The 11,558-nt window shown below is 49.3% G+C and overlaps 2 protein-coding genes across 2 annotated transcripts in view; one reads left to right on the forward strand and one right to left on the reverse strand.

Annotated features, from left to right (window-relative positions):
• Positions 1–6: 6 nt before the first annotated feature.
• Positions 7–10,902, reverse strand: STYXL1 (serine/threonine/tyrosine interacting like 1). Its single transcript, XM_008640368.2, has 9 exons — positions 10,694–10,902; positions 9,596–9,657; positions 8,999–9,125; positions 8,633–8,689; positions 7,586–7,731; positions 6,081–6,226; positions 4,960–5,054; positions 3,169–3,278; positions 7–1,041 (listed from the first exon to the last, which is right to left on the reverse strand). Exons 1-9 carry the CDS (start codon positions 10,794–10,796, stop codon positions 910–912), a joined length of 978 nt encoding a protein of 325 aa, XP_008638590.1. The 5' UTR covers positions 10,797–10,902; the 3' UTR covers positions 7–909.
• A 29-nt stretch (positions 10,903–10,931) lies between these two features.
• The window catches only part of MDH2 (malate dehydrogenase 2), a 9,063-nt gene continuing 8,436 nt past the window's right edge, over positions 10,932–11,558 (forward strand). The window contains exon 1 of the mRNA XM_008640369.2: positions 10,932–11,114. Within this exon, the coding sequence (XP_008638591.1) occupies positions 11,055–11,114 (60 nt within the window). The 5' untranslated portion in view covers positions 10,932–11,054. The remainder of the gene's footprint in view (positions 11,115–11,558) is intronic.

Raw genomic sequence — 11,558 nt, forward strand, 5'->3', positions numbered from 1 at the left:
CTTCCGGACACGCCCCGGGGCGGGGGCACGGGGCGGGGCCGCCTTTATTCCCTGCTTCCCCCTCAAGCCGAGCCCAAACACGCCCAGTTGCCGTAAATCGCAGCCCTTCGGCGGGAGCACCGGGCTGTGTGAGGTGCGCCGGGCTCGCTGTCAGCTCGGGCGGCTCCCGGGGTGCATTCCCGGCCCTGGCCGCGTGTGTCAGAATGACGAACCCAAACCCATCACTAAATCCCAAACACAGAGTGCGGCAAAGCCCGGGAGTGTTTCTTCTGACATGTTTTGTCATGTCAGAGAAGAGAATTCGGAATGCTGTAAGAGAGAGGACGGCACTGAGTGTAGGTTTCATGTGGCAGCACTGAGGCTTTAAAATTACCAGCTGTGCCCAGAGGTTTGGTTATAGGATTGGAAGGCAACAAATGGGAAGGGTGGTGGTGTCAACAATCCAGCCAGCGAATCAGTGAGAGGCCATCATATCTGTGGGCAGCTGAGAAGGCACTCCCAGAGCACAGGGACTTCTGAAACAGGGACATTCTGCAGTCACCTCTCCGGGCTGGAATTGGGCACAGGCTCCAAATTTACTCCAAATTTACATTCCAGACCATGGATAACAAACCTTTACAGAGATAACCCTACTGACTGCCCCACAGATGTGGTCATAATCCCCTTTGCTTACAAAAGAGTCGAGCTGTGTCTAATGGGCCACATCCTGCAGCACTTGAATCCCCCAAACTGCCACCTCCTACAGCCCAGGTGAGTGCCCGAGAAGGCTCCAAATCTTGACCCAAAATGACATGGAGCTAAAGAGGAAAGCTTTTCTGTTACATTTGGGTCTTTTTTTCACACAGCATTCAAGTAACTTTCTCCCCAGAAAGGGGAAGGGAAGTGGCTTTCCTTGTGGCATGTTCTCTGTCAGTAATTTGGTCCAGAGATGTCTGTGGCTGGGGCCCCATAGATTTGGGTCTCCCAGGCTGAGAGCTGTTCCACAAAGCCCGGGTGTGGTCTTATGTTCATTTGGCATTTCAGAAGGTATTTCCAAGCTCTCTGTAAACAGAAGGAAAATAAAGAAGTGTTAGGAATTGAGCAGAAAGTGACTCTCGGGTATTTTCACAAAGCAGCTACGCTTCAGTCAACACAGCTTTGTATTTGCTCCCTGTGCTGGACAGCAAGAACCTGCTGAGAGGAGTTTGGCTACCGAAGTGGGGACAGGCTGGATCCAGATGTGGACTTGAGAGAAGCCTGTCCCCTTCATGCTCTGCTCTCCTGGATATGAGGACATCTCAGGCTGCTTTCACTACCTGTCAGGTATCTTGTCTTACTTTACTCCGATGGAGCAGAGCAATGCAATCCTGGATTTTCTACTCTAAAATGCTGTTTCTTCCACAGATGATAAGCAAAGCAGTGAAGTATCAGCTATAAAGGTTATAAAGCAACAAAGGTTATCGCGTTTTCGTATTGGTGTGACCTGATGTGGCAGAGCAGTTATGACCCTGCAGTTATCCCACTGTATTAATTACAGCCATCTTAATTATTTGTTAGCTCCAAGTAATCACCTAGAAACTCTGACACACACAGGGCAGATCCACCAGCATTACTCCAGCTGCATCCCTGGGTTTTCCTGTCAGTGCTCATCTTCAGGCTTGTAAAGGAGCTTGCCCCCTGCACTTGGGGGGTTGCGTAAGTGTAATGAGACCAAGGGTCAGCAGATAGTGCTCCATTGGTTTGTTCTTCTAATCTTGCTGATTCTGCAGGCTCTGAGGCTGATCTTCCAATATTTACTCCTCTGGGTCCACAGTGTGGGTGTCTCTTTCCCCTGGACTCAATAGATCTCCTCACATGTTGATCACTAATAAAATCAGGGGCTGCACATCCCAAATCTGCCTTGCTTTTGCCTTTTTGGAAGCTTTCAAAGATCTTTGCCTGGATTGGCTAGAGGATCACACGGGAATCTGTTGCACTGCTTTCGTCTGCAAGAAACAAACTTGTCTGCCACGGTAATCCCCCAGGAAAGCTTTGCCCAGCCAACAGTGGGCAAGCACTGCCCTGTCAACCTTCCAACCTTTTTTTTTTTTTTTTGGCATTTAATAAAACTCTGAGACCAACCTGTTGATGCCAACTGAGAGGAATGGCAGGGCTCAGCCTTTGACTTTTGCACTGCCACTAGAAGCACATTCTGTGATTCAGTGAGTGAGCGGCTGGTCATCAGCCTGCAGGAGCAATCACAGCCCTGTTAGTGCAGGGACTGAACCGTGTCTGAGCCCTGCTGGCACCCTCAGCCTCTAATTACCCACTGGCACACAGCCATGGAAAGAGCTTTCTTCTTACATTGGATGTGTTTGCACAAAATCAATCACCTTATTAGATACAGACCCAGCTTTAGTGAAGTTTGGATCAATCCTTTCAAGCTCCCAAACGTCCCAAACAAGGGTGAGACTTTTAAGGAGAGGCTGGGTTCCCAAGGGAACTCTCCTGCTCCATGTTGGGAGGCACCAGGAGATGATGCCTGTGTGGTATGCAAAGGGAGAAAGGCCTGGCACCCAGGGCAGAGGCCACCAGGCTCTTGCACAGCCAGGCCATTCTCAGCCATCCTTCATTCATTTCTTTCATCATTCAGAGCTATGGAACAGCCTGTGCTGGCCATCTAACCTGTACATCCCTCCTGGGCAAGTATTATCCCATTCCAGATTTCTATACAGGAGTGTCTGTGGGAGGGGATTGCTTCTAGAGGAATAAAATAGGATTTTGGAAGAAGTCAGTGCTGAAGTCAATGGTAAATGAGAGCCCTGCAAACACTGGGTTCTGAACTTCCCTGTAATGCCATGGAATTAAGAGATAGGATTAACTGCAGTAGCTGCCACTCTTTTCCTCAAGTCCAGGAGAGAAATACCATGTTCTGTACCCACAGCTTTACTTTTATAGCCCTTTAGCTAAAGTAGGGAAAACAAAAATATCACAGGTTCTAGAGTAAGGACTCACGGATCCAAAATCACACCCAAGCCACCCCCTTAATGGTCTAAAGAAGATGCAATCCCAAATCAAATAATCAGTTCCATTATCAGGTGGATACTGTGCATGAAATCACAGAGAAGGTCTTATTACTACAGTGATGGGGCTTCAGGAAGAGAAATAAGTGCAGAGACAGTTTCTGTGGGGACTGTGCCAGTGACATACCTGCAGGGAAAAGCGGCAGGGAAGCATCAGATAGGGCATGGTGACTGTGCTGCACCGGCTTATCCCCAGGCTGGAGAACACCAGCACTGCTCCCACGTCCAGCTGAGCATCTGAGGCAAGAAATGCCAATCACAAATGAGTGATCTGGGAAATGGAGCTTCCCGTGGCACAGTCAAGTACTAATTTGGTGACAGCTGACAAGAGGGGCTGCAGCCTGAGTGACAGGAGCCCTCAGGAACCCTGACAGCAGCAGATGGGCACTGCCAGCTCCCATTTCTGTAAGCATTTGCCTTTCTTAAAAATCCACAGTTAAAACACGGCCTCGAAGAGCAGCACCAATGACAATGACCCATCAGTGCTTCATTACACATCAGTGTCACCTTCACATCAGGCATCTGAGGAAAAGTAGTCTTTCATGACCTATTAGCTGTGGTCAGCATCACAAACTCTCCCCACAGGTTTAAAGGTATTGAAATTTTATTTTGCCTGGAAGGTTGCATATTTAATTAATAACCTTTTAATTCTTTCTCTCCCTCTCTAGACAGAATGATGTTTTTAAAATATTAGCAACTGAACTTCAGAATTCATAGAGCAAAGCCTTTTTCTTTTAGTGTTGTCAAGATGTTTTGTTTGTTCTTTCTTTTTTTTCCCTCAAGCACTAAACCAGCATTTTAAAACTTATTTCTATTGTGAGATACTAGTTCTGTCCTAAGATCTGAGTAGAACTGGCCTCACTCCAACATACACTTGGCATGAGGACATGCACACTCCTCTTGGCATATGTGGAGAGCTTTAGTCTCGTGTTCTAGTTTGTGTAATCTGCTCTCCACTGCCAAGTAAACAGTTCCACTATCAGGTAAACACTGTAACACTTCCACAAGTGCAGCTAATAGACTCTTGCAGCCTGGTTTGGAAACAGCCACAAACTGTGTGTGATGTGAGAAGGAAACTTCTGAAATACTACTGGGAAAAAGCATGAGGCACAACGAAAGGCAAGTAAGTGAATGTCAACATTTAGGTGCACCAAATAATGACATTCAGTTCAGGAGTACAAAATTATATCCTCGAATGTTGTTTCTTTGTGTGCAGTTGTCATGTCTGATATTGTACTTGGATTAAGGTCTGTGGGGACAGGGTGGTCTTTTGCTTCTGGCTCTGTCCGACACAGCTCAGCAGGGCCTTGGTCTGTGGCAGGTGTTATTTGATAAGCATGATAAAAGATAATGACATGGTTGGACAGCATCAGGATGGAGCTGCAGGAGCTGTGTCTGCCGTGCAGCTGCAGGCACTGAGCTGCAGTGTGTTTTTTCTTGTCCTATCTGATGTAATCGGCTGAAGGCAGGCTGATGCTGTCCAACCTGAAAGTCTTCCTGGGCCCTACGGTGGGCCAGAAATCACAAAGATTATCAATGCCTCCTGCTGAGTTCTCTAATGTGTGTCACACTCTGGTTCAAATAAAGCTCTGGTGGCTGAAGATTTGGGCTGCTGAGAGTCAAAGGGCTGTTGCAAAGGAACAAGAGGGAATCCAATGAAGCCCTGGTAGCAAAGCCTTTTCAGATTGGGTGGAAAGCTTCCTGTTATCAGACTGAGGTATTCTTTAAAGTGAGCAGGGACATCAGAGTCAGATGCCCTGTAAAATCTCCTCTCTGTCCATCAGGCTGGTTAGTGAGGCAGCTCTGGTATCCATCAGGGTGTGGGCTTGCTTACCCTCCTGTCTGGGCTTTCTGTCACTCCCATCTAATATCCTACAGTGAGCAAGGTCTCAGGAATTCCAGATCACGATCCACTCACCTATGAAATGAGAAATGGTGGGGAAGGAAGAAAAAAGATCTGCTTCGAGTGAATCTGGAACAGATACATGGAGGGATTCACCTTCTTCTGCAAACCTGGAAAAAGAGCACACAGCCCACATGGAGCAGAGAAGCAGCCTTGACAAGATGTGTTTGTTGGAGGCAAGGTGATCACTTTGTTTGCTGTTACATGTGTGAGTTTTTCATCATTGTCATCATTAACATGATAAGGGATTTGTTATGGTGAGACAGAGATGTTTGTAACACAGAACCAGTTTAATCACTGATTTTCCATTTCAGTGGTATCAGCATTGATGTCTTAACCTGCAGCTGAGAGATAAATGAAAACAGATGAACTGAAAGCAGGTGTGCTTTCAGAGTGTGTGTTGGCAGTTTTGTGGAACGCCCCAGATCACTTCATGTGGTTTTCTATGGCAGCATCTCCTCCTTCCACAGACTCAGAGAACTCACAGGGTAAAAACTTGGTGAGGAATTTCCAAAGTGTGAAAGCACATCATGTAGAGGGCATGGGAATATTACCCACAGTGCAGAGACATTCCTCTGGAGCCAAAGGCATGATAAATGTCTGCTGGTGCACCTGTCCTGGGGTGGGTAACTGGATTTGTTACTTTGTGTGGGTCACCACCTTGAGAAATGTCACTGGGTTTTTCACTGTGTGAAATTGCATTTCCAGCAAGGCCTGCAGACTGAGCTGACTAGTCACGGACACAGTAGGTAAGGAAGGAAGACCAAAAATGTGACATATTGGTGATTTAGCTTTTGCACTGATGTGTTTGTAAGATTTTGCTCTGAAAGCTATTTGGAGATACAAGTTTTTCCTGAAGCGTGGTGGTATGTGATAAACTTGAAATACCAAGGGCTTCCCAGTCCTCCTCTTACGCAATTCACCCGTGGCATGGTCAAGGGCTGCAGGACTGTGTTGCTGTTGTGCTAACTCTGGAGTAGAAATTAGAAGAATGAGCATGAAATGGCACTGGAATCGGCACAGAGGTTTCCTTGGAAGGCCACAGGCACTGACTCCTCTGCCAATAAACTCTGTGTCACCTCATTTTCTCACACCACAGACACTGGTGAGGGTAAGCCTTGAACTGTTTAACTTACAGTGTTACAGGCTGTTCACAGACGTTGACCAGTGCTTTGATCTTCAGATCTCTCTGAATTTGTTTGTCACTGGCCTGCTTGAAATTGCCCATATATAACTTTTCAGGCAGTATTTCTACAGGGTATGGCTGGAAGGTGTCTAGCTCCTGCCAGAAAGAAACCACAGGCTCAGGTTAGAGTGTCTTTGCTCCCATTAGCTCGATAAGTTCTTAAACAGAAGTCATGTGAAGAATTGAACAGGCACTTAGTCAGCAGCTCATGACATATTTTAGTGTAATGATTCATTCAATCACCTGGATTTGCTGTATATTGAAGTCTTTGCTAGTTTTACTGAGAATAATTAGCAGCCTTACTGTTGTTGTGACATTACTTGAAGCAAGCCCTAACTAAACAGGAGGTGGAATATATCCTTTCCATTGTCTGGAGGGGCTGTAGCATGACAGATTCATTTGCTGTTCCCCCTGGTTACTGTTTGCAGGGCTAAATGAAATCATCTGCCACCTGCAGAGCTGCAGGTGCCCTGGAGTAGCACAGTACAAACCTGCAGCTGCATCCGGTGTCGGCAGCGTGGAGGCTGAGAAGGAAAACACACGAGTAACCAACAGCGCCTCGACATCCCTAAGGGGTGCTTGGATACTTGGATACTGCTCCAGGAGCACAAAGGAGCAGCTGAAAAATTTAAACCATCACCAACAGCTTCCACTGAGGGGCAAGGAGGTGCTCTGTGTCCAGCTGAGTCTGAGGGGGAAGCTCAGCAGTGAGTTGCCCTTCACAGAGCAACACAAAGCGAATCGATTTTCTCTCCTGTGCTGTAGCATCCGCAGGTTAGCACTGTGTCATGGGCTATTCCCTGGGAACCAGAAGGGAACAATGGGAACAAAATGCACCTTGGAATGAAATGCTCTGTTGTCCAGCACCTTCTTAACCTGCTCTGCCTGTCCTAAATGTGAAATAAAGGGTAATTGTTTCTCATAAGCTAAGTAGATTGATGTTTATAGGTGAAACCGAGTAATGAGGACACCAGTGTTTGAGTGGATGGCTGTTGTCTTCCTGGGCCTATTGAAACAAGGCACCAGCACTTGCTTTGTGACCCTTCCCGATGAAAAGACATGGATCACAGTGCTTGGTAGGAATTGTACTTCTGTTTGAAAACATCTGCTGTGTACTATGCCAGATAACCACGTGTGAGAGAGGAGCCTGCTTCTTTTCATCATTTGCTAATGTTTGTTCAGTTATCTGTACTCTCCATAGGCCAGTTTCAGGGTTATCAGGGAAACATTCCCAGGTTGCTTCCATGAGCTTCCTTTCACACAACAGAAGAGGAAAAAGAGGCTGTAAAAGAACCAGTGGTGAGACTCAGGGCAAGCACAGTAACTCAAATTACATTTAATTCCTTTGTCTGAAATTACTGTGATATCAGGTTTGCAACACCATCTAACTTGAATTCACCAGCCATCATCAGTTGAATACGAATGTCTTCTACTTGCAAATTAGTCTCATCTCACCTGAGGCATCCACAGTGTCTTCTGGCTCTTCAGGAAATGGTAACAAGCTGAAAAACGCTTGTACCCTCCCTTCAGGAGGAGCACGGGGTGGCGAGTGAAGTGCTGCAAGTTTCTGGCATGGTGTAAGGCATCTCCTTCCCCAGTATCTAAAGAGACCAAAGAGCTGTTTGCCAGGGCAGGTGCAATGTCTCTGTCTGCCTCCCTGACACCCACAGCAAACCCCTTTCCATTCCATCTAATGCTCTGGAGAAAACTTTGTTAAAAGCTCTACTTATTCTTTACTTGTTGCTGCAGGTCAGTTACAGGTGGTGCTGCTTTTCACCTCTCATCCTGATCTTTTATTCCTCTTCTGGTTTCTTTTGTAGGTCTAGATTTTTTTTTCCTCTCCCCATTTTTCTTTGGGAAATGCTTGTAATAAGTTCCCATAATAGGGAAATTTTATTAATTTAAATTTAATAATCTTAGTTTTATGGAGGCCCTTTTCTTTAGTCTGCTTTAGGCAAACAGGGAAAAAAGGAAGTGTCTTAAATTTTTCACAAATGTTTTAAGCACTCCCCTCAGTGAAGCAAATTATGTGAGATGGCTGCTCCTCCTCCCAAGGAATCCATCCTGCTTCCCTCTAGCTATGTCTGCTTTAGAAATAAATCAGCACAATAGAAACCCAGTTCTGATTCTTCACACCTTCCCTTTACTGCCTCACCACTGAGCATTCAGGAACCTGCTTGCTTTATTCATACCCCTTACACCCCCACTTTTTTTTTTTCTTTAAAAAGTGATGTGAATCTTTGCTAAAACTCCTGTAGCCTTTGTAAAGCTCAAACAAACATACATAAGTAGTTCTGCCCACAGAAGAACTCCTTGCCAAAGGATGTGTGAAAACCAAACACTTCCATGGTTCAAGGAAGACTGAACAATGATAGGGAAAAGTTTCCAGTGCTTCACATTTCTTGGTGAACTCCATCAAATGACCACCCCCATCAAAGGTAAGTCTTTTTAAATATCATGAAGTGAAAGCCTTCTGTGACCCTCAAAGCAGGAAATACTCACTCTGGGAACACATGGAACCTGAGCCGATGGTTTCAGGCTCTGAAGCAGCACTGCTCCCTGAAAGGCAAGCGTTGGACAAGCCAAATCTCAGGGAAATGTGGCAAGAAAAGATTCCTCACATACAACAAGGAGCTTCAGAGGATCATCCACAGATGGGAAACCAGGGCTGCCAGGATGCTTTGAAATAAAACCTGGATTTTTGAAGCCTGAGAACATACACAACAGTGAAAAAACAGAGGCAGAGCACAGCTTTTCACTAAAACTGGGAACATTTACATCTCCTCCAATGAGCTCATAAAATTAAATGAGGAATGGGAAGAATTTCCATGCAGCAGTGAGGTCTTGACTGACATAGGTCACACGTACCTGTTTCCTTCTTCTCCTCCTGATTGTCACTGCAGCCCAAAAAGCCGGTGTCGTGGTCATACACCACGCAGTATCTGACATAGTCCAGCTCCTCAGGATTCGGGATCAGATACTCCCCCGCAGGATTCTACCAAAATCACAGAGGAATTCCATCAGGAGCACAGCTCCACTCTTCTCTGGTGGCATCAACGCTCCTGACATCTTGCAAGTTACAACTCCCTAGCTACGTGTTGGGTTTGTTCCTGTGGGTGGGCACGACACTGACAGCCCCGGTTAGAAGTCAGGAATGATGCAAACGACGCTGATTGCTCCATCAGCAGCAGCGATGCAGATGCCAGCACTGTCCTTGTGAGGCAAGGCTACACTGTGTGAGCTCTTGTGCAATGTTTTTCCTGATATGCAGCTCCTATGTGCCAATCCTTCGGGCTGCTGGAGCCACCTCTGCTTTGTGACAGAACACATCCCCCCAGTGGCAGCCGCGGAGCACGGCTGAGGCAGGGCAGGGGCTGGGACATTTCCCGTGGGTTTCAAACCACTGTTGGCTTCCTGCTAATTGCTAAATCCAGGGACGGTTCACGCAAACAGCAAGCCCCTCACCCGCTCAATCCTTTGGGCTGTAATAATGTGGCTCGCATCGAATTCACGCTGAGAACGGGCATCTGAAAAAAAAACCAACCAAGATAGAGCAATTGGCTTTTAAAGGTGGAATCCTGTTTGTATTTTGGCAGGGGGAATTCAGGCACTGGCATCACTCAGAGAAAGAGATTTGGGGATGTGGCACTTGGCAATATGATTTAGGGGTGGTTATGGTGTTGCTGGGTCAGCTGTTGGACTGGATGATCTTGAAGGTCTCTTGATGATTCTGTGATTTGGGTTTTTTTTTTAGAAACTGAGGCCTTCTGGTGTGGGTATAACAAACTCCAGGGCTGATGTGGGTCTGTGTGTAACACCACGTGATAACCAGCACTGTTAGTCCTGACCCAAGTGTGCTCCTGTAGCATTCCCAGCATCAGTCCTGTGCTCTGCCCTGACCTCGGCCCAGCAGCTCTGCCTCTGCTGCTCTGGGGAGAGGGGGACTGGAAAGACCCCACCACCACTCCCAAACTGGCTCCCTTACCAAAATATTTAATGACATTGCAACATCAGGCACCCTTTTGGGGGTATTGGCACTATGCAAAATGGAAGTGGTTATCAGGAATCTTTGTGTAATTGTTGAGAAATCTTGTCCAGCTCTAACACCTCTGGGAGCAGCAGGGGAGAGTGTGTATCCATGGGACTGATCAGAGCAGGGAGAGTTGGACCTGAGGAAAGCCGAAGCAGCACCAGGTCATGGCACCTGAAATGGGATGGGAGGAAGGCCCCAAGTGCAAGGCCCCAGAAATTACGAGAAGTGATGTGTGTGCTTTTCCTCACGAGCCCAGTTGGCTCAGGATATCTGCCCGGGCTGAGCACAGTGCCTGGCTGCAGGCAGGGGCAGGGAGAGCAGCAGCAGGCAGGGGCGGGCAGGGGAAGACAGCAGCAGGCGGGGTGAGGCAGGGGCAAGAGCAGGAACTGGGGCAGAAGAAGCAGGCAGGGGAAGCAGCAGGCAGGGCAGGGGCAGGCAGGGGCTGGCAGGGGCATGAGCAGGCAGGAGGAGGGACAGGGCTAGGCAGAGGCAGGGGCAGCAGCAGGGACAGGCCTGCGCTGCGGCCTCACCCAGCAGGCACAGGTAGTTGGGCTCCGTCAGCCGGGATCTCCACCGGTACTGGTTGATGATGTTGTAGAGGTGTCGGGGCTCGCAGACCATCACCCCCGCCATCCCCCATCCGCTCGGCTGCCGCCGACTATCGCGACACCCCGCTTCCCCCTTCCCGCCCGGCCGCAGGCAGCGACGCCCGCCGGTCTCCACGGTTACCTCAGGCGGGATCTCGCGAGACTTTCCCCCCTTTCCCTTTCCGCCGCGGGAGGAAGTCTCGCGAGAGTTGAGGGCGGGGCCGCGCAGGCGCCTTGCAGGCCGTGGAGGTCGTTGGAGTCACCGGTGCCGCCGCAGCCGCCGCTCGTGCCCGCCGTGCCCGCCATGCTGTCCCGCCTCAGCACCGCCACCGCCCTGCGCCGCGGCATCGCCACCTCCGCACAGGTACCCGCCCACACCGCCCGCACACGGGCACCGCTCCCCGCCGGTCGGGGGGAAGCCCCGCGCTTCCTCCTCGGTTCTCGGGCTGCTGCGGAGCTCGGGGAGGGCCTGGGGAAGAGCCCCGGTGCTGCTCGGTGAGGGGGCTGTGGAGCACAGGCTCTGCCCGGTGAAGGGGTGCAGGGCGGGGATGCAAGCCTGGTCGTTCTCCGTTCTGGGCCTGCAAGGCCAAGGTTGGACGCAGTTCCTCCTCCGGGGCTGCAGGGCTCGGGTGGAGCGCAGGCCCTCGATGAGGGACTGTGAGGCCGGGAGGGAGTCCCGGCCCTCCTCGGTGAGGGGCTGGGGATCCCCGGCTCTCCTCGGCGACGGACTGCAGGGCTCGAGTGGAGCCCAGACCCCTCCTCGGAGAGGGGCTGCGGGGCTCGGGGGGAGGCCCGGGGGGGGCGCACA

The sequence above is a fragment of the Corvus brachyrhynchos genome, unplaced genomic scaffold (assembly GCF_000691975.1).
Source record: "Corvus brachyrhynchos isolate BGI_N302 unplaced genomic scaffold, ASM69197v1 scaffold99, whole genome shotgun sequence".
In the NCBI taxonomy this organism is placed as follows: Eukaryota; Metazoa; Chordata; class Aves; order Passeriformes; family Corvidae; genus Corvus; species Corvus brachyrhynchos.

What these genes read in the sequence shown, in the direction of transcription:
- STYXL1 (XM_008640368.2), bottom strand. Translation starts at nt 10,796, where the DNA reads ATGGCGGGGGTGATGGTCTGCGAGCCCCGACACCTCTACAACATCATC. An exon ending in AGGTTCCATGTGTTCCCAGA is followed by an intron (nt 7,732 to 8,632) that starts GTGAGTATTTCC and finishes TGGTCTCTTTAG; the next exon opens with ATACTGGGGAAGGAGATGCC. An exon ending in TGTGAACAGCCTGTAACACT is followed by an intron (nt 5,055 to 6,080) that starts GTAAGTTAAACA and finishes CTCTTTTTCCAG; the next exon opens with GTTTGCAGAAGAAGGTGAAT.